Source organism: Leuciscus leuciscus (assembly GCF_965113295.1).
Source record: "Leuciscus leuciscus genome assembly, chromosome: 19".
NCBI classification, from domain to species: Eukaryota; Metazoa; Chordata; class Actinopteri; order Cypriniformes; family Leuciscidae; genus Leuciscus; species Leuciscus leuciscus.
In genome coordinates, this window is record NC_138743.1 from 14,907,983 (window position 1) to 14,935,573 (window position 27,591).

The following is a 27,591-nucleotide window of genomic DNA, read 5'->3' on the forward strand; positions in this document are numbered from 1 at the left end:
TCACGTGGTTACCACTGAGCACTGCTTTAGTTACACACAGAAACTCAAAGGCTTTCTTTCATTGTGAAAGACACAAGGGTAAAGTGAAGAAAACGATTTACCTCTACTAGGCTACATTGAAGTGGACGGAGACCAATTTTGGACCAACTATTGGACCAAAAACAAAGAGTCCACTTTTAGGAATAGATAGAATTTAAAATGAACTTGTATTAAGTTAAAAAAGGAAATGAAGTGTTAAAACACCTGCTAGCCAAAATGCTGTCTATGTAGGGCATTCACACAGGATTGAGACACAGCCACAAACTACGTCAGTGCTTAATTTTCCCACAGGTAAAACAACACACCTGAGCGCTGAAGCAGGAAGACATCAGACAAATGGGTTTCTCATGACATCTTTCGTCAGGAGACCCGTGAATTTAAACAAATTCCAGTGACAAAAAACAACCATAAGCGATTTTTACCTGTCAATTCGGCTGACACTACAGTTGAAGTGGATTGGAGTGATTTTGAGGACTGTATGCGCAAGTATATCCGGATCACTTTAAATCCACCAGAAATGGGTTCGTGGTGTTTTCTTTTCGCGTGCTTATTTTTTATTGTGGGTGTTTATGTCGGAGAAACCCAGAGCGAGATGTCTGCAGAAGACCAACAGTGTGTAAACGCTTTCAGGGAAGGTCGGGAGAACTTTGTTTTGGACACGGAAGAGTCGATCAAGGATGGGGCGGTTTTCCTGGCGAACCTGAGCGTCGAGCGCAGTGTCGCGTGCGCTGTCGCGTGCTGCAGGGATCCCAGATGCAACTTGGCCCTCATTGAACAAGGAAACGAGAAAGGGTCCAACAACAGCTGCTTTCTCTTCAACTGCCTATATAAACATAAATATGTCTGCAGATTTTTTCAAAAGGAGGGGTTTGCAAATTATATATTGGATTCAGTCTATGAAAATTACCTGAACGTCCGCAAAACTGGTAAGCTTTATTCTATGCATTCACATTTTTTATTATGCTCATTATAAAACATTACCATCCATGATTGAGCCTAACAGCCTAAGCTGTTTTGGTGGTTTACACTGGTTTGGTCTCCGGGTTTGCTCAGCTGGTTCATTCTGTTGTGAAGTGTCCAGATTATCTAAAAATAAAATACAAAAATAAAAAACAGCCAAGACACCAACTAAGCAAATCATCTTCTGCTGTCTTACAATGGGGTTGTGTTTCTCTCTTTTTGTTTTTAAAATAGAAACCTTTCAAATGAATCCGTGATTATCAATAGAATGTTCTTAAAGTCGCGATTCATGTGAAACTTCCGTTTCATGCCGACTTTAACACAAAATGAAGTTAATTTTTTTCAGCCTGTTTTGTCCCTGTGCTCCAGCATCAGTGCACTGTAATTGTTAGTAAAATAGTAATCATATAATAATAATAATAATAAACACGAGGTCTCCTTCAAACACTAAGAATCTTTCTGATTTATTTATTAATTTATTTTTGATTTATTTTCGGAATAGGCAAATAGCCCTAAATAGGCTAATTGCATTCATCCACAAATACTTAAAGGTATAGTTCACCGAAAAAAAAAAAAAAGAAAGTAATTAATAACTCACCCTCATGTTGTTCCAAACCAAACATGTTGTTTTTAAATGATATCTGAGCGATTTCTGTCCCTCCATTGACAGCTAAGCAACTACCACTTTGAAGTTCATAAGAGATCATAAAACTAATCCATGTGAATTGAGCAGTTAAGTAAATTTTCTGAAGAGAAACAATCACTGTTTATGCTAATCAGATTTAATTTAGGCTTTTTTCACATATTCATATGGATTAGTTTTACAATCTCTTTATGAACTTTTTGAAGTGTTAAACCACAGTTGTGTAGCTGTCAATGGAGGGACAAAATTCGCTCAGATTTCATTAAAAATATCTTAATTTGTGTTCCAAAGACAACGAAAGTCTTAGGGGTTTGGAACAACATGAGGGCGAGTAAATAATGACGTAAGTAATTTTTGGGTGAACCACCATTTGGGGTCCCTCAGGGGCTGTTCACACAGAGCGCATTTTTGACGCACATGTATGACCCTTGCGCTTGCGTCTTTTGCAGTGTCTCACACATAACACTACAATCTAAAAATGCAGCGCTCAAGTTAAAAGAAGTTTATCTATTAAAAACGTATCTTGAGACCTTGCGTTTTTTCCCCATTCCACTCGTGTTTTTCAAAGCAAAAATTTGTTCTGTGTGAATGGCCCCTCAGTCTGCCACAGTAGCGTTACCCTGTGGAGAATCTCTTGGCGTCTTTTAAAAATGCCTCAAAGTAAAACTCATGATGTATTTCATAGTTATGATACCATGGAGGAACTTTTGACTTTCTTTAGAATTTTTGCAGGAATATATGGGTTTCATTTTGTGACTCTTTTTGAAAGAGTGCCTAGAGGTTCTCTAGAGGGTTCTGATCTGAAGATCCCTGGTACCTCGGGGTATCTTTTTATTTTTGGATTTATAAAAGATGGATTATTTGTCTTTAATCAAGCTAGGTGCAATTAAATTAATTTAATTCTTATTGAAATCTGAGTGATTGTCATTTTAACAATAATATGAAATTTCTTCAGATAAGAAGGACAAAGCTCCCATTGCCAATGCTGGACGAGATGTGGTGGTCCAGCCTCATGAGGAGGTGTTGCTGAATGGCATTGAGAGTTGGGATGATAGGGAGATCGTAAACTACGAATGGAGCCTCATCCGTGGAGATGAATCTGTCAAGATGGAAGTATGAGAATATGATCAGACATGTTATGATATTAATGTTGTTGTTGTTGTGTTATTATGTTTCCAGTTATGATGCTAAGATTAATTTAAAAGCTTATTGAAGAATTGTTTCTTTGTCATCTTAAATCTGTCAAAAAAAAATCTGTAATTTACTCGCCCTTTTTAGTTTCTCACCCTGTAGTTTTACACTTGACTTACTTTCTTCTTTAGAACATAAACATCCATACTGAAGTCAAATGTAACCAAAACGGTTTGCTTACCAACATTCTTCAAAATTGTGACAATTTTATTTTTGGCTGAACTATCCCTTTAATTAGGACTAATTATAATTTTATTGCAATTCGGTGGAATGAAATGCCACTTTCCCAATGTGTTCTCAGTGGCTTTGCCTTTAAGACCCAGATCGGATGACAAGTAGCAACAGACTTGCAAATTTTTGTCACCTATGCCTCTGTTGCTTTATGGCATAATAGGAATAAAACCCAACATCTTATCTGTTTCTAAATAACTGCTTCACAGAAAACTGATTTGTCGGACCAGATAAGGGTGACCAACCTGATGCCTGGGGTGTATGAGTTCAAACTGACCGTGACGGATTCAGCACACCATTCTGATTCAGATCAAGTTTCTGTCCTGGTACTCACTCCTGAGCAATCTGAGCGTGAGTTATCTTTGATCATGTTTTTCCCAACCACTCCCAGACTTTTACCTTTACCTTTGAATGAGGCTCAGGGTCTAAATGTCGTAAGCTTACAAATGATTCTGTAATGTAGTGTTGTTAGGGATGACTCTTTTTATTGTTTGAGAAGGCTTACCGCTCCCTCTATGAATGTAGAACCGGTTTGACATGTTGCACAGTTTGAGTCACAGTTGCGCAGTATGGATAACTGCTCTGCTAAACAACACACAATATAGCAAGTACTTGACAAATTACAGCAAACAGCAAATATGTTTTAACTCATGGCATTCTCAACCTTCGGTACCATTTGCCTAACAGAGAGGTAAAAATAACTGAAGAGGAGCGATAAAATGAAAAAGTGGCAGTGTGACAAGAAGCAGAATATTGATCATGTATTTTATAGTAAATTGCAATAAAGACTGAAATCAGTTAAGAAACCATACATTTACAGTAAAATTACATGTATACTTCAGTACAAATGAGGTCAGTTTTTGCAACGGTTGAGTCCTCACATTTATAAATGCTTTTTACTCACCATATAATCACCCTATTTATGTGACACATCCATGTCTGGTATATGACTACAGCAGCACATTTGTGTGATGCAGTATGTAATTACATATTGTTTGATATCATTGAAGACAATGAAATTCTATCCTCGTAGGCAAAACATCAAAGTAGAGGAATATCCTCAAAGTAACCCCACATCTATGAATCTATTGCATCGCCAAACATTTTTTTTCTTAATTAGTATTTTGATCTTGTTTTCCAGGGGGAAAAAATCCAGAAAATAACAAATTTACTTTACACAAATATGTTTATATTGGGGAATTATAAAAATTATTATTATTATTATTATTTATTTAGAAAGGGATGTGCTAAAAAAAAATCAATAGATAGGTACATACATAATGAAATGCCGCTTTGACTATCGGGTAAAAGTCTGCTGTGGAGCTCTCGCGAGCACCCTTCTGAAACCTACAATTACGAATGGGACACCCTACGTGTCCCTACAAGTGCACAAGAATAGTTATATTTGGGAGAAGGCCATTCTCTTCTTCCTTTTAATGGTTGATTAACATTAAGGCCATCGACAACAGTAGGAATATTAGGGTATGTTTACACGACGACACTGTTTTCAAATGAGAACTTTTTATGTGTTTTGGTCTTTCTTTTACACGACAATAGCATTTTGTGGGCCTGAGAACACAAGCTTTTGAAAACCGTTTTCACAAAAGCATTTAAAACCTTGCACTTTGAAACCTGTGACGTCATGCACATGAGTAATGCATGTTCATGCATGCGTAGCCTATTATATGTTTGTGGGATGTTTCTTGACAAAGTGAAGTCAACTACTGGCCTGGCATGCATAGTACAGGCTTTTTAGTTGTAATGTTGTTTAGAATATGACAATGTGTATTAATGAAGCAGAGACAGAAATGGAGGCTGAAATGAGCATCTTTAATCCGTGCTGCCGTCTCTGCTGCACAGTGAAAGACGTGAAGACACCTCATCACTGGACCACAGAGATGTCTGCATTATATTAGAATTGTCTAGGCTTCCTCAGCGCTTGTATACACCGTGATACAAACAGTAATATGTTGTTTATTTCTGTATCAATTCAAGGCCCTCGTTCTTTTTAGAAGTGCATGGATTTGCAGCGCTGAAAACAACGTCTTGACATGTCGACAACACTAACCAAACTCTTCCAGGCCTCAGCTAAAACTAGTGTTTGAGGGCGGGTCAAAGTAGACGTTGTTCGTGGCCTGCCAATGAAGACCTTAGGCTGGCTTTTTGCGAATTTGTTGCATTGTTTTACATGGGTGTGTAACAGGAAGTGAGACTGGAATTGCTGGCGACTCGTTTCGGCAGTCCAGAATCGTTTATTTCTTTCAGGAGACAATTTGATCTGTTGTGCACTTTGATCTTTAACACTTTGCAGACCTTTTACAGAAAAAGCATAATAGAGGCCCTTTAATGCAAACAATCCCATGAGCACATTAGGAATTTTGTGTACACCCCTGCATTTTGAACAGGTGCCAAAACCGTTGATCCTATGTGCAGGTTTCAACAGTATCTTAAACTTTAAAATTGACTTGCAAATAAGGAACTGAAAGGAACATGTCATGTCTTGTCATGTTATCCATGCTAACAACTGCTCATGAGCGATTGTATTTGCCCATACACTCATTTCTACATTTTATTTAGTTTCCTTTTTTATTTTATTTTCATTGTATACATGTAATTACGTTATTTGAGGAGGCTATCCCATTTGATTTTCTCTTTTGGAGTGGAGTGGAGGGGGGATTTTAGTGATTCTTGCTTATTCACTCTAAAAAATGCTGGGTTGTTTCAACCCATGTCTGGGTCAAAATATGGACAAACCCAACTGTTGGGTTTAAAATTTTCATTTAAACCAATGGTTGGGTTTGTCCATATTTGACCCAAACATGGGTTGAAATAACCCAGCATTGTTAGTGTACTTAGTTTGTTAAAATCCCTAATCCTAAGTATTAAACTTACTGTATGACTGGTGGCCCAAATAGTGTGGCTTGTTGGGAAGAGGTGTGCACTTTTCTAAGCAATTGGCTAGTTCTATATGCCGGTCTAGTGAGTGTGTTCATATACCCTTCTGTTTTTGCCTGATGAGATAGCCGGGGAAAGATTAAAATGAACTTTTATGGATGTTTATAGGATCTACATAATATCACTTAAAATACTACTAAGATCTACACTCACCGGCCACTTTATTAGATACACCCTACTAGTTCTTGGTTGGACCCCCTTTTGCCTTCAGAACGGCCTTAATTCTTCATGGCATAGATTCAACACGGTGCTGAAAACATTCCTCAGTCCTCCACATTCCAGTGGTGCTCTATTGGATTAAGATCTAGTGACTTTGGAGGCCATTTGAGTTTAGTGAACTTATTTTCATGTCCAAGAAACCAGATTGAGATGATTTGAGCTTTGTGATATGTCATGTTATCCTGCTGGAAGTAAAAAAAAAAAAAAAAAAAAAAAAAAAAAAAAAAATGCTTACCCCAGATAAAAAATGTGACCAACCATATAACAAACATTACTGCTTGTAAGTAAGTTGCACTTCCTAAAACGTTCTAGAACTGTTGAGAACTTTCTGGAATTCTTTAGAACTGCTTTTCTAGAACAATCCAAATCTTGGTATGCATGTACTGTATAGGAGAGAGGGATCGATAGAGAGAGGGAGCTTTTGGAGCAAACAACTCAACTTGATACTTTTGATATGTTTTTGTAGTAATATATAATGTCGTAAAAGATATATATATACTACCTTACAGAAGAACAAGGCTATCTGGACCAATAATCTAGTGAGATTTCAGCAATCTCATAGAAGAGGAAGTGTGCCTTAAGAATCTTCACTAGAAGAAAAGTGCAGATTGCCACTCCAAATGCAAATTATTGGATGGTACCAGTTTCTTGGAGCAGAAATTAAAGGAAGGAAGGAACTAATAGTGGAAACTTCCATAGAAGTCACAAAATTGTGGAAGAATAAATTGAACTGGAAAATTAAGAATTAGGAGCTTTTTCATTGTTTTTAAGCAAAAGTTCATCAATTTATGATACAGGAAACCTTTTATTTGAAAAATAGCCAAAAAGTTAAAATCCTAATGGGCACACTGTGGTCATAAGGGAATGGACATGGTCGGCAACAATACTCAGGTAGTCTGTGGTGTTTAAACGATGCTCAAATTGTTCTACACTGTAAAAAAATGTCTAACCCTCCCAAATCAAAAATTTCAAGTGACCGATAACATCTAAATTTTTCATTTGGCCCAAGTGAAATTCTGTAAATTTCAATTGGCCCAAGTGAAAATCTGTAAATTTAATTTTATAATTTACAGAATTTCACTTGGGCCAATTGAAAAATTTAGATGTTATCGGTCACTTGAAATTTTTGATTTGGGAGGGTTAGAAATTTTTTACAGTGTACGGGGCCAAAAGTGTCTACCACATACCCCCCACACTATTACACCACTAGCAGAGATTTCATGTTGTTTACACCAAATCCTGCCCCACCATCTGAATGTCGCCAGTCTTCTATTGGTCAGTCTTCTATTCTACTGCCAATTTTGGTGAGCCTGTGTGAATTGTAGCCTCAGTTTTCTGTTTTTAGCTGACTGTGTCACCCAGTGTGTCTTCTGCTGTTGTAGCCCGTCTGCCTCAAGGTTCAACGTGTTGTGGGTGCAGAGATGCTTTTCTGCATACCTCGGTTGTAACAAGGGTTTATTTGAGTTACAGTTGTCTTTCTATCACCTCAAAGCAGTCTGGTCATTCTTTTCTGACCTCTGGCATCAACAAGGCATTTTGCCCACAGAAGTGTCGCTCACTGGATATTTTCTCTTTTTCAGCCCATTCTCTGTAAACCCTAGAGATGGTTGTGTGTGAAAATCCCAGTAGATCAGGCAGTTTCTGAAATACTCAGACCAGCCCGTCTGGCACCAACAACCATGCTAGTTCAAAGTCACATAAATCACCTTTCTTTCCTATCGTCTTTCGTCTTGACCTGTTTACATAGGGACATTTAATATTCAACAATATTATTGATCTGCCTTCCTTAGGGTGGACGATGACGCAATTTTCTTCTAGAAACAAACTTTGTTGTATTATTTTCATGTTATCAATGTGAAGCTGCTTTGATGCAATCTGTATTGTAAAAAGCGCTATATAAATAAAGGTGACTTGACTTGACATGCCTAATTGCATATTCAAAAATATTCATATTACATGCACTTGTTATTTAACATTTTAACTGTAATGGTTATAAAAAATTAAAAAATATATTCGACTTCCCTTATAACTACAAGAATACCCGTAATTAGATGTTTGCTTGAAATATCCTGTAAACATTCAATGTTTGTCCTGTGAGATATAGGCTACAATTTTTTTTTTCCATAAATATTTTCTCAATTCTCTATATATTTTCACATGCCTTCATCAATTTTCTCCATGAATTTTGTCACTACATATTTTACATTTACACCTTGTTCTCTTTGAATCAACTATCTTTTTAGATAAAAACAAGGGCTGTAAAAAGTAGCAAATTTATTGTATTTTTTGTTTAATTTAGGTTTGTTACTTTTAATATAGTCAAGTAAAAATATAAAAGTTGTCTTCATCAGATAGTTAGGATATATTTTACTCATAGTAGACAGATGATGATTTATTAAATAGATGCTCTTTACTTATCTCACTTGCACAAAAGCAATTGCAGTAATTAATAGAAACTCACAGAGGAAAATCAAACATTATATGCAAACCTACAATAATTAAATTTCATGTTAAATAATACAAACAGTTAGCAATAATAGTGTTACTAAACCGTACACGGAGTCCATATCCCAGGCATTAGATCTTGATGAGGGTTGTGTTGTTCCACGCTGAAAGAGGAGGCAGTTTTTGAGCAGGTTAGTCACCCAGCAGAAAATCGTCTCTCTGGAAATTGTATATTACACAATTGAGCGTTTTGTATGAATGAAGAAATCTCCTGTGGATCCCGCAGAATCAACAGTAGAAAGAATGAAAGATAATCTCCATATCTTGAGAGGTACAATAATGTAAGGAGGATGTTTTCTCACATCTCTGACAGACCATCATTTGTAAATCCCATTTTTTTATATCCAGGATCAGGGAATCCATCATAATTTTTGTACTGGTTTTTCAAAGCAAAATAGGATTGGATCACCCTGATCCAGAGACACACTTTCAGATGATCAAATCCGGATTACCAATGGGGTTACATTTCACAATGTAGGCTGTTTGCTATGTAACAACAGGTAGAAGAGTCAATGTGGGTTACTTAAAGTGTTTTATTTGAAGAGAAAGAAAATGACATAAACAAACAGACATCCCCTTCCATTTTCAATTTCCTCTAAACAATCAGACCCGTACATGGTGATGAAAGAAAAAAATTCAATCTCAATCTGCAAAAATATATATTTTAATGCTTTGCGTTCTCTCGCAAAACTTTTGCTTATTGAGTACCTTCAGGGCATGGTGCCTAAGACATGTACTGAGTTTTGTAACGATATGCCAATGCATTCGTTCGTAAAATATAGCAATATGCAAAACCGTTGCAGTTATAGCTTTGGATGTTTTTTTGTTTTTTTTGTCATTTTGTAATTAAAATGACATCCATGTTTTTCAAGGTACGCTAATGTCATCATGGACTATGGTAGCAACTGAGGCAAAATGCTGCTTGTCAATATTGAAGTCAATCAGACTAACGGTACTGTAGATAAAGCCAATTACATGTTTTGTCCAATTATAGCGCCACCAAGTGGCACAGTCCCATTATTTTTTTTTTGTGTCCTCAGAGTGACCCCATATATATAAGCATGTCAAATTTGGTAAAAATATTTGGTTGTAGAAATTTTTATTTATGATTGGTACCTATTGAAAGCAGATTCAGAATGTTAGTTTAACAGATAATAGAAAGAACTGCTATGAGACCACTGAATAATTAAAAGGAATTTGTAGTGTTCATTGAAAAAACAGCAAGACCTGTGTCCACAAGGGAGGGGATGGAAGTCCTTCTGTGTGGATCATCAGTCAGTTGAACTTGTTGGGCTGTTGCATTGGATCGTCAGCCTGTGATGGCACTCAAAGTCCTGGGCCCGTATTCATAAAGATTCTAAGAATCCTCTCAGAAAACTCTTAATTTAGCTTAAAAACTTTTACGTAGGAGTCTTAGCTTAAAAGCGATTCGGGACCGATCTGAGAGCAACTCTGAGTAAGGAAAAGACAAAAACTTTCATCTTAGTAAGGAGGCGGGGTTGACCCCGTTGCTATGTATGACACAATCTTTTGAAGACTGTGATTGGTTGGTTGTCCAAGAAGGGGAAAAAAAGTGATTTTAAGTATAGGGTCTATTCTAAGCCTTCACTTTGAAATTACATACGTAATTTTTCCTATTTGACCGTTCTCACACACACACACACACACACACACACACACACATTATATATGTGTATATAAATCCTTTTTATTTTTATTTACCATGCTGTTAATTTCCTATAAGGTATTTGCTTGGCTTAGAATGATAAAAATTGTTCCACTCTTTCCAATTACACTGATTGCTGGCATGTCTATTTAAGTGGTGGTTTGAATGTTGGTTTTAATGTATCAAACATGGAATTTTCCCAGTTGCCAAATATCGTAATGTAGTGATTACTTTCATTTCTGGCGCTATGGCATATGCGCTGTATCAGAGATATTAGCGTGTATCTAATAAGATCAGTCACAAACATGATCCCTGCAGGATCTAATCTATAGCGTCTTATTAACTCACTGTTATTCATTGTCTTCAACACATTTCTTCTCCCTCTTCGTCTTTCTGCCATGTTCTCCTCTGCTAAAGAAACTCTTAAGCCTCTTAAAAGTCCTCGTCCGTGCTCCTAACAATTTTGACCTTAAGACCTCTTTTAAGGGTTAAGATGCTTTCTGAATTACTCTTTTCTTTACTAGGATTTTTTCTTTAATTTTAAGAGTAAACGGCCACATTTCTAAGAATTTTCTTAGAATTTTGTCACTAGGAGCTACTCTTTGCATTAAGATTCTTTATGAATACGGGCCCTGGTGTTGTATGGGCTCCGTTGTTTCTCGGCATGTCATTATGCAGTTTTTATTGACAGTCATTTCACTCTATGTAATTCACAAATTAATTCCAAAATGTTTAATATTCGCGCTGTCAACGCATCATAATGTTTAAGATGAATTAAATCGTAAAATTTCTTTAAGGCAGTTACCGCACATTCATTTATCCATTTTAATACTGCTCTTATGAAAATTAACCAGGTTTGACCCATGGAGGTAAAAAAAAAACAAAAAAAACATGGTTATTGCAGTTAAACCATAGAAATCAACCATGGTTTTGCTAACCATAGTTTAACAATGGTATTTGTACCATGGTAAATTGTATTTGTAACATGGTATCTGCGAAAAAAAACATGGTTACCGCATTTGTACTAAAATAAAACCATGGTTATTTTTTGTAAGGATGTTTATCAGTCAAATTAATTTAAAAATGTAAATTTAACAAGTATGAAATATCAGTTGGAGAAAAACACTGTTAATAAGACGAGCACTGGACTGCAGCAGGTTAGTTGGGAAATAAGTTTATTTATCATTCAGAATGCACATTTGGAAGGAACATATAACATTTTAGCAGGTTGAAGATATGAGATGTGAACTTCATCAGTTTCGAAACGCATACACCAACGTGCTCCCGGTTCCGGTGAAATCATAAAACAAAATGCACACCCTGTGTCCCTGCTCTTGATATACAATCTCTGAACATCTTTGGTTTTAATGAGAAAAAAAATGATCTATTTGAGGGCGAATATGATTCCAGAACCTCTGGCACGCTTAACAAGAATTCTTCCACCCGTCCATTAGGAAATACTAATGTGAAATGCCGATCTATGTATTTATTCACTGATGTAAATACACTCAAGACTAATTTATTGTATTATAGAAGATGCAAGGATGACACTATCACATTAAGCATGAGTTCTATGTCAATAAATTAAACTTAATGTGCTATTGAAATTGATCATAATGTTTTTTGTTTTTTTTACCTAATGAGAGTTTCGTTGTCAATGGTCATGGCTCAATTTTTTTAATTAAGTTTTGCATTCTTCTCTTGGGCGTTTCAGAATTCTGGACTTTTCAGTGTCAATTACAGTCTCTTTACCTGTCTAATAATTATGCAAATCTAAATATAAGGTGGTTCTCTTACGAGAGGTACTCTCGTACTGCGTAAATCTTACGCTAGGGGAAAATCTCTTTTCCGCGAGATACTGAAGCCAAAAATTATCCTTAATTTTGAAATAATGTAAAACGCGTTGCGGCAGCATGCAGACACAGGCGAGACGGCTTGTGCGCCTATTGGCTGCCCTGCGGCAACTGCAGCAGCCTATCGATAAGGCCCACTCGTGACGTCAGCTCCAATGGGGGCGCTTCGCGCCCAATACGTCTCGTCCCGCCAGAATGGGCGTGGTCTAGGGCTATAAACATAGCTTCGAGAGGCTAGCTCACTGATTTTTCATCTCTTCAGCGAAGCTCTCGCATCGCTGGATCCGGAGAGAAGCCGCGCCGTCTGAAAAAGCCTTTCAGCGGGACGAGTCGACACTCTGAAGCCGCTGGCCGCGCCGCCTTCAGTCGCCTTCCTGCTGCGCTATCCGGCGTTATATCCTTTCTCTGCTACTGTGTTTTGTGTATGTGTGTGTGCTCGCCGCCGCGACACACACTCTCATTGCACTAAAAGAGCCGGGCGTCTTTTTCAAGACGCCCCTTTCCTGAGGATCACGCAGCTCTCGCGCTCGCGCTCGCTGACGGCGACCGCCCTCACTGCGAGCCAGTTACTGCCTATGGTGACTCTGAGGACTCACCTGGCATCCTTCTCCGAGACTGCTCCTCCGCCCCCCCCAACCCGCAAAGCTCGCCGGTTCGCCCGCTTGCCTTGCCTGCTTGGGGGATGATACCTGCTCTCCCTCTGTTCGAGCCGCGCAAACCGCGCCGTTCACAGGGGATGTCAGGAGCGGACGGTCACGGGGCTAGCTTTCTCTCTCCCTCTGTTCGAGCCGCGCAAACTGCGCCGTTCACAAGGGAGGCTGGAAGCGGACGATCGGGGTTAGTTTTTCTTTACGTTACAAGAAAGCTACCCTGCCCTTGCGCTCCATTCACGCGTCACTCACCGGCGAAAAGACAACTCAGTTCCCTGATTAGGCGACTGGAAATATCAATATTGCAGCAAACGAGCCTGTTGTAACACGCACGCTTGCAAGCAAACGCCGAAGAAAACATGTTGACGCTCTCTTATATGCTCATGCATCTATACACCTTTGTGTTCCCCCCTGTGGCTCAGTGGCGGAATCTTAGGTTTTTCGCACGAGAGACCGGGGTTCGAATCCCGGTCTAACGGCAGATATATTATGCCGCCAATGCTTCGCTCTGTCAGTTCCCTGAAAGGCGACTGCAGATGTGCATTTTGCAGCCAACGAGCGCGCTGTACAACCCGCTCGCCTGCACCCAAACACCGTTTCTATGGTTCCCGTGCGTCACTGGCGAAAGGAGAAAAGGGTGTTTTTAGCCCCGCTGCGGCCGGGCCGACCTCCACTCCTGACACATTTCTCATTCCCCTCTTAAGTTCAGGTGACTGGAAATGTCAATATTGCAGTGAGCGAGCCTGTTGTTTTGCACGCACGCCTGCAAACAAACGCCAGCATGTTGACGCTCTTTGATAATACTCGCGCTACTGAATGTCTATGTGTCTTCCTCTGTGGTCCAGTGGTAGATCGTCAGATTTTCGCGTGAGAGACCCGCGATCGAATCCCGGGTCTACCGGCAAAACACACTTTTTGCCGTCAATTCTCGCTCTGGCAGTTCCCTGAAAAGGCGACTGCAGATGTGTATTTTGCAGCCAACGAGCGCGTGGTACAACCCGTTCGCCTGCACCCAAACTCTGTTTCTATGGTTTCCGCCTCTGAAGTTCAGACGACTGGAAATGTCAATATTGCAGTGAACAAGCCTGCTGTAATACACGCACGCCTGCAAACAAACGCCAGCATGTTGACGCTCTCTGTTTCTATGGCAACTTCTCGCTCGTTCAGTTCCAGTAAATGCGACTGTTCCAGTGTATTCTGCAGTAAACAAGTCGGCGAAACAGCCCGCTTGCCTGCACACAAACGCCGCTTTTACGGCTACCCAGATAAATCCCATAAGAGTGTATTTTCTGGTGTCCCGGCCACGGCCGATGGTGTTACGAATGTAGACGAAATTCCTACACACAAACACAGCCCGTCACACAGGGCTCGCGCACATGAAATCGACCCAGGTCGATTGCGCATTAAACGTGGTAAATGTGCCCACTGCCCAGTGCCCACAAACACTACGTTCCGCATATCTCAAGGTTTCTGTAAAAACAAAACCAACGTGCATTCGCTCTGCTCAGGCGGACAATGCTCTCAGTGTTGTAAATGTGCCCGCTATCCCGCGCCCACATTCACACATAGACATGACAGGTCCTACGGGACTCGCCCAGCCCTCCCCTCTCGGTTGACCACCGCAAAGGAGTCGAGCGCGGGCAATCTGCCCGCTGTTATCAGCGCGCCCCCTGCCTCGAAGCGCGACGCTTATGTTACAGCACACCGAAGCCCCTCTGTCGCTGAGCGACCAGAGCGCGCTCCGCATTCAGCCCCTAGCCATTCGTGCAGATGCATGGGCAAGGCTACCCGGGGGTTTTGAAGTGGGTGCTAGACATTATAGAAAGAGGCTATTCGCTACAGTTTCGCCGACGCCCTCGCCGCTATGTGACGCGCGTCGAAGCTACGGTAAAAACAGAAGTAGCACCACCTACTTCGAGCCGAAATTTTGAAACTGTTGAGCAAAGGGGCCATAGAGCCTTTATCTCAAGCTCAGAGTGAAGGAGGGCTATACAGCAGATACTTCCTGGTACTGAAAAAAGACGGGGGTCTCAGACCCATACTAGATCTAAGGCAACTGAACAGAGTGCTTGCGAAGCAACAGTTCAGAATGCTCACGACCAGAAAAAACCCTCACGCACATTCGCCGAGGAGATTGGTTTGTGTCAATAGATCTGAAAGACGCATATTTTCAAATACAAATAGCGTCACGTCACAGGCGACGTTTGAGATTCGCCTTCGAGGGCCAGGCATATCAGTGCTCAGTCCTACCGTTCGGCTTGTCTCTAACCGCTCGCACCCCTCAGACTACAGGGCATGCGAGTATTGAACTACTTGGACGATTGGCTGATTCTAGCTCAATCTCACTCGGTGCTCATAGAGCACAGGACCATTTTGCTCGATCACCTCGAGAATCTGGGTCAATTGGGCGAAGAGTTCTCTGTCTCCCAGACAGATAATATCTTTTCTGGGCACAGAACTGGACTCGCTGTCTATGATAGCGCGACTGTCACCAGAGCGCGTACTAGACATTCAGCGCGCAGCGAGCTCTTTCCGCTGCGGCGCATCTGTCCCGCTCAAGAAATTTCAGAGGATGCTAGGTCTCATGGGTTGCTAGGCTTCGCATGCGCCCGCTACAGTTCTGGCTGAAAGCGCGAGTACCGCGCCGAGCGTGGGCTTCCGGTCTGCTTCGTCTCAAGGTCAATCAGAAATGCATCGCAGCTCTGAAACCTTGGAAAGCAAACGACTTGTACCAATCAGGTGTTAGCCTGGGGACTTCCTCGAGTGTGAAGGTAGTGTCTACGGACGCCTCCACCTTGGGATGGGGAGCACTGCTCAAGGGCAGACCGTTCTTCGGCCAATGGTCAGAACGGGAGAAGCTTCTACACATAAACTGCCTCGAAATGTTGGCAGTAGACAACGCACTGACGCGTTTTTGTCCCTAAATACGAGGACACCACGTCCTGGTCCGCTCGGACAACATGTCAGTGGTGTCCTACATAAATCGCCAGGGCGGCCTCAGGTCCCGAAACCTGCACAGGCTGACAGAACGCCTCCTGGTGTGGGCTCAGCGCAACCTGCTCTCGCCGAGAGCAGCGCATGTGCCAGGGCTCCTGAACGTAGGACCGGACAGACTGTCCAGAAACAATGTTCCGACAGTCCAGCTGCTGTGGAAGAAATTCGGCAGAGCGGAAGTAGACCTGTTCGCGTCTCAAGAAAACGCTCACTGTCTGGAATTTTTCTCCAAGAGCAGGGACGCGCTGGCTCACGTATGGCCCCGCCGCCCGCTCTATGCCTTTCCTCCCGTCTTTCTCCTGCCTCAGGTGATAGAACGGATCAGAGAAGGATGCTCAGTGCTACTCGTAGCGCCGTTCTGGAAAAACCAACCCTGGTTCCCAGTTCTGATGCAGCTAGCAAGCACTGCCCCATGGCCAGTGCCAGTGAGGAGGGACCTCCTCTCTCAGGCCAAGGGCTCGTTTTGGCATCCGCGCCCAAAGCTGTGGTCCCTTCATGTTTGGGCCATCAACGGGTACCCGCTGACCTCCCCAAGCGGAGTGTTAAACACGATCACGCAGGCTAGAGCTCCGTCTATGCGACGTCTCTATTCCTCGAAATGGTCAGTGTTCTCCAGCTGGTGCACAGCTCGTGGCGTGTCGCCCCTAGACTGTGGGGTGACGGAGGTTCTCTCCTTCCTACAAGAGCTGTTGGACAAGGGCAGGACCCCTTCCACGCTCAAAGTGTATGTGGCGGCCATAGCAGCGTTCTCAAAAACAACGCTGGGTCAGTCAGTAGGAAGGAACGATTTAGTCATCGTCTTCCTTAGAGGAGCTAAGAGACTGAATCCTCCCAGACCTCCCTCAGTCCCTGTATGGAACCTTTCTACAGTGCTGGAAGCCATGAAAGGTGACCCATTCGAGCCTTTACAGACGATTGATCTTAAACACCTGTCTTTCAAGACAGTGTTTCTTCTGGCTCTCGCTTCAGTGAAGCGCACAGGGGACTTACACGCGCTCTCAGTAAGCGCGACGTGTATGGAGTTTGGGCCTAATGACTCAAGAGTTATACTCAAACCTAAGCACGGTTATGTTCCAAAATCCCTCAACACACCGTTTAGGGCGCAGGTCATTCCCTGTCAGCCTTACCGGTCTCTGACGAGGAAGGAGACGCAAGCTTCCTTTGCCCAGTCAGGGCATTAAGAGCTTATGTGTCTCGCACGTCTGTTTTCAGACAGACAGAGCAGCTCTTTGTTTTCACTCTACGGACGTTCTAAGGGACTTGCCGTGTCGAAACAGAGCCTATCCAGTTGGATAGTTGATGCTATAGCGCTGGCTTATACCTCTAAGGGCTTACAGTGCCCATTTGGAGTCAGAGCACACTCCACGAGAGGCGTGGCCTCGTCGTGGGCTTGGTCTAGTGGGATTGCCTTGCAAGATATCTGTATGGTGGCAGGCTGGGCCTCCCCGTCTACATTTATAAGGTTTTATAACCTAGAGGTTCCCGCCTTGCAGGCTAAGCTGCTTTCGGTCTAAAATCGGTACTGTCTGCCCTGATGTGTTCGGGCCAGAATACTGAAACTGCTTGAGCAAATGCTATTCTAGCCACTCTTTCCTGGGCTCTCTGTGAGTCCCTTATGATCATGTACTATATGAGCCCGGGCACTTGCCCTTGGGACTTTGGTGCTGGATCTTAGCATGCACGGCGTTTTACACTGTTTCCCCTAGCGTAAGATTTACGCAGTACGAGAGTACCTCTCGTAAGAGAACGTACTCGGTTACTAACGTAACCTCGGTTCTCTCTAGAGAGGAAACGAGTACTGCGTATCTTGCCGTGCCTGCACACGCTCTGGTTCGCTTCGGCGATGAAAAACCAGTGAGCTAGCCTCTCGAAGCTATGTTTATAGCCCTAGACCACGCCCATTCTGGCGGGACGAGACGTATTGGGCGCGAAGCGCCCCCATTGGAGCTGACGTCACGAGTGGGCCTTATCGATAGGCTGCTGCAGTTGCCGCAGGGCAGCCAATAGGCACACAAGCCGTCTCGCCTGTGTCTGCATGCTGCCGCAACGCGTTTTACATTATTTCAAAATTAAGGATAATTTTTGGCTTCAGTATCTCGCGGAAAAGAGATTTTCCCCTAGCGTAAGATTTACGCAGTACTCGTTTCCTCTCTAGAGAGAACCGAGGTTACGTTAGTAACCGAGTACGTTTTCACTTTAAGCCACACCTTCCCTCATGAACAATTACATATTGAATGATTATATACAATCTTATAAGAGTAATTTTTGGAGAAGTTTGGAGTTGGGAAAATGGTAGGAAAAATATCAGAATTTCGCCTAATTATGCATACAGAGTAGGCCAATACAACTTTTAAAGTCTTTGTGTGAGGAACAGATTGGAATTTGTTTTTCTTCATGTCTGTTGTAGTTCTCAAAACAAATATGGCGTCAGTGTTGCAGGTTGGATGTCAATAAGATAAAACGTCTTTAGTTCTTGTGTCTTTTTACTATGTGGCATAATGTCAAACCCACAGGATATTTTATTGAAGAGCTGCTGCAGATGGTAAGATTATGGCCACATTTATGGAAGATATAAATGTAAAAGCTGAATGCAGATAACGAAAATGCATTTGCAATGTAATTACATGTGATGTACCCTGCAAATAATCGGATACTGTAGTACTCTACGAGGTCATTCAAGTGCTGTTGAAGATTTTGGGGATTTTTCTTTTTATTCTGCTCTTGCTCTGTGATAAAGACAACACACTTTGATGCTGTGATCTACTCAACCAAGTTAATCAACAATGTTTTTATTTATCATATTTCATTGATTTTACTTTTGGAATCTCATTTCTTTTAGTTTGGTTTTGAACTTTTTTCAACATTTATTAATTTCTAATCTTTATTAAAATCCCTAACTGATGGGTTTGTAAAGAACAAAATGCAAGAAATTACAGAAAGCATTTTTAAATATGCCTCAGTTCGTTTTAAAATGAGGAAAATTTTTCAGTTTCCACAACTGAAGGTATAAAAGCTGTCAAATAAATCCAGCTTAAAGTACTATCCCCAAAGAGATTTGTTAATGAAAGGTGTAAATGAGTCTGTAACACTGTTGTGGGCAATAAGGAAGTGTAAACCAACTGAATTTAAACATACATTTGATTCACAAAATAAAATGCCGCACATGAACGTAAAATAAACCATCCATGGAGGGTTTTGAATTGGCTAGATAACCAACAGCTATTCAGGAAAATTACAAATCTAGTTTGTTTCTGCTTTTCTTATGTCATGACTCTGTTCTATTCCGTTTACCACTAGGTAACTGTTTGACCCCTAAAAAGGTGGGACCCTGCAAAGGTGCTTTCCCTCGTTGGCATTACAACGGTGCATCCAGCAAGTGTGAGCAGTTCGTCTTTGGAGGGTGTAAGGCAAATAACAACAACTATCTCTCCGAAGAGGAGTGTTTAAATGCCTGTAAAAACATCAAAGGTAATGCACATCTCATTGTATTGTGGCAGTGTTGCACTATTGGTTTATAGGAATACCTAAATATGAAAACTGTCCTTATTTATTTGTGCTTAAAAGCAGTATGCTGTTTTTTATCTCCCATGGAAACACCTAAAGAGAAATTTGAAGAATCTTCAATTGGTTATTTATTTCACAATGACAGTTAATAGACCTATTAACTGTCACACTATAAAAGCATCATCAAAGTCCATTATACTTTTCAACTCTTCTAAAAAAAATTATGAAATGGTGTTGTTTAATTATCTGGTCACACTTTATATTAGGTGTCTTTAACTACTATGTACTTGCATCAAAAAATAAGTACAATGTACTTATTGTGTTTATGTTGTATTATAAAAAATCTTGCTTTTATTAAGGTGGGCTATGGGTAAGTTTAGGACAGGATTGGTGCTATGGTTAGGTTTAAGGGTGGGTTAAAAGGTAAGGGAAGTGTAATTATGTACTTACAGAAATGAATTACAGCTGTAATGCATTAAAATGCAATAAAACATGAATGTACACAATAAGTGCATTGTATCAAATTATTAACTTAAATGTTAGTACATAGTAGTTAAAGACATCAAATATAAAGTGGGACTGATTATCTTTAACTCTGCTGCAGTTCTTAAATCAAATGTGGCATCAGTGGTTCAGGTTGGACAGAAATAACATTTAATTTAATTATGTCTGATTCCCATACAGCATGACTTTAAATCTGCATATAAAAGAAAGAAAGAAAGAAAGAAAGAAAGAAAGAAAGAAAGAAAGAAAGAAAGAAAGAAAGAAAGAAAGAAAGAAAGAAAGAAAGAAAGAAAGAAAGAAAGAAAGAAAGAAAGAAAACCATCCCCTTTGGTGTTAACAGAATATGAGTGCAAAATGAGGGTGGGTTTTGGTTCAGCTACTCTGGCCATGCAGACATTTTAGAGAATTCTATGCTTGCAACTTTGTTTGCTCCAGGTCCTTTTCTGTTCCAAAGTGATATTGCCCCTGTGCACAAAGTGGGTTCATAAAGAAATAGTTTAGTGACTTTGGAGAAGTCGTCACTTTGACTGGCCCCTTAACTGAAGCCTTCCAGAACACCTTTGTGATGAATTAGAGGAGCGGCAACCTCCGAGCCTTACCTCACTGATACTTGTGTCTTGCACAGTTAAAGAGATTCATCACCCCAACATGAACATTTTCTCATCATTTATTCGCTTTCATGCCGTCCCAAATGTGTATATAAGAGATTTTTTCAAAAAATAATCCATCTCTACCCAAGTGGATGGGTACCTCAAAGCTGATACCTCAAAAACCATGCAAAAAGAAACTGAACCCCAGTTGATGAATCAATGTCTTATGAAGCAAAACGATTGGTGTGTGTGTGTGAGAAAAATACAAATATTTTTAAACTATCACTTTGGGGAGACCTGATCTGGCCACTGGATGGTGTTGGCTCTGACACGCACACACACACATTTTAATTTGCCTCTCCTCTGTTACCGCTATATGGTCCGGGTGCACACGAGACCCATAGCACTTGTTCATTCAAACTCAATGTACGCATCGCCCCCGCTACAATAAACTCACATCGCATACACATTCAAGTATAATTACCAGTTGGTTGATATATGTTGAGTGATTCCAGATGCTGAGGAGATTGTTGGTATCTAGGGCTAGCGCTCCATCTCGTCTCCGCAATAATGGCGCCATCCGGGATGGATGTGTTGTGTGATGTGGGAAATGTTGTTAGGTTTATGTTAATTTCTTGTTGGAAATCTCAGAAGTGAAGACCAGGAGACTTGGATGTATCTACAACTGGATTCTTTACTGAGAACGTGTTGTTGGTGGCTGCAGTCATCAAGTCCAACTAAGGCAGGCATGCATTGTATTGGGCTTATGAGATATAAGTACTGCCCACTAAATGCCTATAAAATACAATGTATTTCACCTTAGATTTCCAAGTGATGTTATGTAAGGAGGTAGGATCCGCAGATCTTAAACCTATTCTTATAATACAATCTAATACAAATTTAAACCTTCTTAAGTCCATTCTATAACCTATCAGTCAACATAAGTCCAATCATCCAGTCATGTAACTTGAAAAAGTTACAGGCACATATCACTTATTCTGTGTCGTGTCCTAGATTTACGTAAGTGTAATAGTTCTGGTAAAATGACGAGGAGAGGGGCTGCTTCAGAGTAGCAAGCAGTAGAAGCTGATTAACATTGTTCATTTCTCTAAAGTTCTTTTAGTTTTTTTCTACACTACTGTGGTAAACCTGGACATTGGATGATGACAACTGCCCTCTCTTAGGACATTTAAAGGGGTCCTATTATGCCCTTTTACTAAGTCTTGATTTTGTTTTTGGGGTGTACTACAATGTTTTCATGCTTGATTTTTTTTTTTCTTACACATTATATATATTATGTTATCCACCATTTATTTGTGATATTTGTCAGAAAACTAAGGTAATACAAACCGTAATCGATCACAAAACCATGGTTAATTTTCCCAAGGAGCGGCGAATCATCTTACAAAAGCGAGAGCTTACAAAAGCAACAGAAAACAAGCTGTTCTCCTTAAAATGTGCAGCGTGCACAGATAAATGTTGGGGTTACAATTAGGGTTGTCAAAAGTACCAAGTCGGTACTGAAATTTTAAAAATGTGATGCTTCGAGCACTGTTGAGCAGAATAATAAACACCTCTGACTTGCCAATGTGCTCAAGCGCTCATCGGATATGTCTGTGATTGGCTACAATGATCATCGCACGGGAGAGTTCCAGAGCACACGGAAGTGTTTGCAAGTTTTTTTTAAGAAACGGGAGCGGGAGCGGGAGCTTTTGAAAGCACAAGCAGCTGTCTATCAGTGGACCGGTCCGCTGAGAGACGCCTGCTTTCAAACGCTCCCATCTGTATCTGTGTAAGGGATCAGTGTAGCCAATCACAGACATATTTTATGAGCGCGTGAGTACAATGGACAATCAGAGGTGTTTATGATTCTGCTCAACAGCGCTCAAAGCATTTTTCACATTTTTTTTATTTCAAACTTGGTACACTCTTTTGGTCTTTCCAAGCTGAGACATGGATGCAGAGATTTGCCTCCATTTCTACACCAGCGCATCAGTGAGGTCAGGCACTGACGCTGGGTAAATGGCCCTGTTGGGGTACGGGTCTATGACTTCTGCAGGCCTGGCAAGTTCATCCACACAAAATATCAGTATGGATTTTGCTTTGTGTTCAGGAGCATCTTCTGTCTGGAATAGACAAACTGCTGCAACAATGTTGAAAGGACACCTTTTTCTTGAATGCCATTGTATGGTGTGGCATTAGGATTTGTCCTCACATAAATCATTAGATTATCATGTGTATTCCTTTAATCCTTTAAGACATTTCCTTTCATTAAATCCTCAATCTCTCATGGCCCATCAGAAAGTAATGTCTTCTCAAATGTTGTCTGTCTGCAGAAATCCCTGGTGGAGATACGAGAATGGGGGCTAAGGAAGGTATGTTTGCTTTTCAATCTCCCCTCTGAGTGTGTTGCTCGTCTCAGTCTGTGTTTTTGTCTCTGTGTGATACAGACTGTTCTCCTTCATGTGGAGAAGAGCAGTTTAAATGCTCCAACGGCTGCTGTGTGAAGAAAGAGTTTGAGTGTGATGGACTGCAGCAATGTAGCGACGGTTCTGATGAGAACAACTGTGAGCAATGTGAGATTCGGCACCATAACCACACACACACACCTCATGACATGTACTCCGTTTCTAAATTGACTTCTTTTACTTTTTAGTGAATAAAAGCCTGAGTCGACTTCTTAAGATTGGGGTGAATAAAAAAGGTGAGTTTTATGTAGTGCTGAGAAATTGTAATTGTATTTTGCCGTGACACACCAAGCCAATGGTGGGCCATCAATGAGCGTCTGTCAGGTTAGTTTTGCCCAGCTGAGCTTGTTGAATCGGTGTCAGTGAGAGAGAAAACTCTGATTGGCTGTGCAGACGGCACAGACAGAAGGCTGTTATAATTCTACGTCATACCTGAGCATTCCGATATGCAAATATTTTCATAAAATCTAATTCTCAATAGCTCCTCAAATGTTTTTTCATTGAGTCTGCACCGTTCTGGTCTGAGTATCTTTCCTGCAACACTAAAGATTCTCTCAACAGGTGCAGAGTGAAGTTGTAAGGGACTTCTGAAACTTAAAAAGTCCAGTGTTGCCCATCAAATTGTGCTTTCAAACAAATGTCCACCTCAAATTGTTTAGCAACCATTTTAAATACTTGGTTAAAGTAAAGCATTCTGGGAAATGGAGTCATGTTCCATCATGTTCCACAAAATTACAATTACAATAAATCAAACTTAATTATTTGTTCTGTGACTAGAGCTTTTAACATTCATTGCTGGGGGAAAACATATCCTTTTAATGTAATCTGTACAAGTAGTTCAAACTAATATCAATTATAATGCAATCATATCTGACATATACTGTAAAGCTTCATTGTTAAACACTTCACTTAAAATATGTATATGAATTTCTTTGAATTTTTATTGAATTGCAACTCTGCTTCCTTTAATTCAAATTCGAATTGTAATTCTAGATCCTGTTTTTGACATCAATTCAAATTCAATTCAAATTCAAGAATTGAATTGGAATTAAGGAGTCATTCTCAATTCAATTCTGAATTGTGCACAAGCCTGGTCTCTGGTCGTCTCTCTTCTGGTCTGTGTGTGTTCATGTGTTTTGGAGGAGACGAGGCTTTGGACGGCGATTTGCAGTAAAGGCGGGATCGTATGCTTCAATGCTAGCAGGCTAAAGTTAGCATTTCCCAGATCACCTATTGCACCTTTAATGAAAAAATCACTCCAAAATTTATACCACCATATTAACTCCTGCTCATGTCATTTGGAAACTTTTATGATTTTCTTTTATAAAAATCATAAGAAGAAATTTAGTGGAATCTCCTGGCTATTCTTGTCTATATATTTTTTTTTTTAAAAAGCTGTCAAGCTCCAATAAAGGCTGATGAGATATGAGAGCTATTGCAAAGTGGAATTTTGGGTGGACGATGCCTTTATTTTTTCATTATTATCGATCTTAGATGTTTTCATTTATCAACAGTTAGTTTTATATTTTTGTTATCCCACCAACAGTTTGTGCATGAAACGGATTGCTTATTTCTTCATAATCTTTAATTCTCTGCTAATCCTGTTCTCCTATTGTGATGGAACAGCCCACTGCACAGATCCTCCTGAAACGGGCCCATGTCGAGCCCATTTTACTCGCTGGTACTATGACCCTCTCAACAAAAAGTGTCATCAATTCATCTTTGGTGGCTGTGATGGCAATGAGAACAACTTTGAAACAACAGACAAATGCATGAGCAACTGTTCAGGAGTCACAGGTATGAAGAGTGCTCAAGTCTGATATAGTAGTGATGATGGCTGAAGTATGGATTTGATGTATATTTCTGATGTCTGTCTTTGTAGAAAAAGAAGTGTTTGCAAGAGGAATGTTTGCAAGGGGTGATGAGGACCTAGGGGAAAGCCAGTCAGGTAACATCTAATCATCTTATTAACATACATATTCCTTTATATTTTCCTATATATAGCTTAAAATAATACTCTTGTGCCTCATTGCTTTTTTAATGTATTAAGCATGAATCTTTTTTCCTTTTTTTTTTTTATACTTAAAACCTAAATCAAAATATTTAATTTTGGGTAACACTTTACTTAGCCTTAATATATAATGCATTATAAAAGTATTTTTAATGCACCACACAATGCATCGTATGATCTCATGAATAATTGTAACCACAACTATAATACATTATACTTTCTAAAAATGTGACAATAAATAAATAAGAATTATAATGCATTAAAATTAGACTGATAACCAATTTTAGATGTATCAATGAATCTGCAAAGATTATAATGCATTTTAACTTTGGTTACAATTATTTATTAAAATATATAATGAATTACAACATATGTTATGAATACCTTTTATAATGCATTATACATCAAGCCTTCAAGTGCATTAATTTTGTAAATGTATCTTGTTTTAAGGATATTAATATATTTTGCTAGGAAGTTATACAGAATATTGGTTAAGAAAGGTTGTTTTTGTTTTTTTTGGTAGATTTTGTTTTGTTAAACTATTATTTATTTATTTATTTATCTGGTTTGTTTGTTTGTTTTATTTATTTAGTTAGTTATTTTCTAGTTACTTTTAGAACTTGAATTATGTGTGAAGTATGTACGAGTTCACGCAGTGCATGTTCTGGATTGCCTTTTCTCCTCCCTCAGCTTCTGTTGCCCTGGCTGTGGTATTGGTCGTGGGCATCTTGGCCGTTCTGGCTGTGCTGGGTTACTTCTTCCTCAAGAACAGGAGAAAAAACCATGAGCATCAGCGCGTGGCCACCAGCAGTCCTCCAGTGGCTTGCAGTGAAGAAGACCAACAGATGGTCTACAACAGCACCACTGCCAAAGCATGACACCAGAATCTTTAAAACATTAGGGTCTGCCACTCCAATCTACTGTAGGCTGGCTGCAGTGTAGGACGGGTCATATGAATCATTCCCTTGACAAAAGTACTCAGTTACAGGTTTCTGAACTTAAACTAAAGACATATTACATGTTTGGTCACTGAACCAGGTCTTTTTTATCTCAGGTCTTAATGATCAAGGTGTTTCTTTTTAATGTGGATATTTAGAATTAATGTATTTATGTTACATTGAGACTCAAGTGTGTGTTCATCAAATGGCACGAGAGAGTTTGTAAAGTAGATATTGGATTTTTATCATTCCTTAAAAATGGTCTTCTACAATCAGAGAATTTTATATTCAGGTTTTATAAGCATGTGACAAAAGATATTGTAAAAGTCTTTTTGTTTTATTTGTTATTCGTAAGCTGCTTATCATTCTGAAGATTGTTGATGGGAGTAGAATTTCTTGAATTATCTATATTAATAATTCTGTAACATTTTTAATTGCATATATTTTTTTTCATGGTGAGAAGTTATTGTTTATATGTGGAATATTTGTGAGATTAATTGTATTATTTGTCCCACAAACCCTTGTTCTTGTTGCACTAAATGTAAAATGTCTTCCAGCTTTTCTCTAAAGTGTTTATTAAAGAGAACTTATTGAGTTTGAGTGATATTCCAGTTATTGAGTACTGGCACAAAAGTGGCTTTACAACTAGAAAACAAGGTTTAATCCATAATACATTTTTGCTTATAGGTCACAATTCGATGACGACACGACTGTTCAGCTGCTTTGTAGCTGAATGATGAACTTTTCTGTCATTGAACTGACTTGAATTGAACAATGACACACTTTTCTTTTTAGAGTTGCTTTACAGCAGCATTTAACTTTGCATCATTGAATCATTATTTTCCTGTTATCCCTGTCAAGCTGCTTTGAAGCAATCTGTATTGTATAAAGCGGCGGCGCTATATCAATAAAGGTGACTTGACAATTCAGTTTTTGGTCACTGACTGATGTGGAGACATGGAGGCCAAAACATAAATTTTCGATTTCAAAAGAAGAAAAACGAACATACTGCAATATTTAAATCACTAAAAACATTTTCAAACGCTTAACGTGAAAAACAAATAAAGTGACTCAATGTACTGAAACAGCATTTATTTTCTATTCGTAAAAGTTATGAATGAGATTATGCAAACCTGAAATGAATGCTCTGATAGAGCTCGTTGTTATTTGGTACAATAGCGACATCCATTGGCAGTGACGTGTCTCGCATGTTTCGTGAAAATAGCTGTTGAATTGATCAAAATAAAACAAAAAGCAGAGTAAAATGTTAGAAAATGGACAGAACATGCTCTTAGGACAAGCAGGAATAAAATTAATTTTAGTGAAATTGGGCCCATCATTGTTCCCCGAAAGTTGTTTGAAATCGCTCGGTTACGATGGTAAAATTAATTCTTCACTGTATTTTTAACCCTCTGGTTATCTTCATTTGGGCCGACACTAGTTATCTTTACATTTAATAGATAACAAAAGTTATAAATAGATAATAACATTTAATTTTGTAACAGAATAATAGTTGTTGGTTTTTTTTTACAAATGTAATTTTACTCTGTTTATTAATGTTTTTACTCAACATTTGTGCAGTTTTTGGAGGATTTATGATATATTTTAAATTTCTATAAATAAATAAATAATTCTTTATTTAAATAGGCTTTTTACAAAAAATCAGCATT

At 39.7% G+C, this 27,591-nt stretch overlaps 1 protein-coding gene across 1 annotated transcript; it reads left to right on the forward strand.

The window, feature by feature from the left end:
• Positions 1-329: 329 nt before the first annotated feature.
• On the forward strand, positions 330-26,521 carry spint1b (serine peptidase inhibitor, Kunitz type 1 b). Its single transcript, XM_082148489.1, has 10 exons — positions 330-965; positions 2,598-2,755; positions 3,274-3,415; positions 19,204-19,374; positions 22,841-22,879; positions 22,955-23,080; positions 23,161-23,208; positions 24,599-24,769; positions 24,855-24,920; positions 25,674-26,521. Exons 1-10 carry the CDS (start codon positions 518-520, stop codon positions 25,859-25,861), a joined length of 1,557 nt encoding a protein of 518 aa, XP_082004615.1. The 5' UTR covers positions 330-517; the 3' UTR covers positions 25,862-26,521.
• Positions 26,522-27,591: the final 1,070 nt, after the last annotated feature.

Excerpts from the sequence above, each read along its gene's own strand:
- spint1b (XM_082148489.1), top strand. The coding sequence starts at position 518 with ATGCGCAAGTATATCCGGATCACTTTAAATCCACCAGAAATGGGTTCG. Across the intron at positions 23,081-23,160 it reads TGAGAACAACTGTGAGCAAT|TGAATAAAAGCCTGAGTCGA; the intron begins GTGAGATTCGGC and ends TTTACTTTTTAG. Across the intron at positions 24,921-25,673 it reads CCTAGGGGAAAGCCAGTCAG|CTTCTGTTGCCCTGGCTGTG; the intron begins GTAACATCTAAT and ends CTCCTCCCTCAG.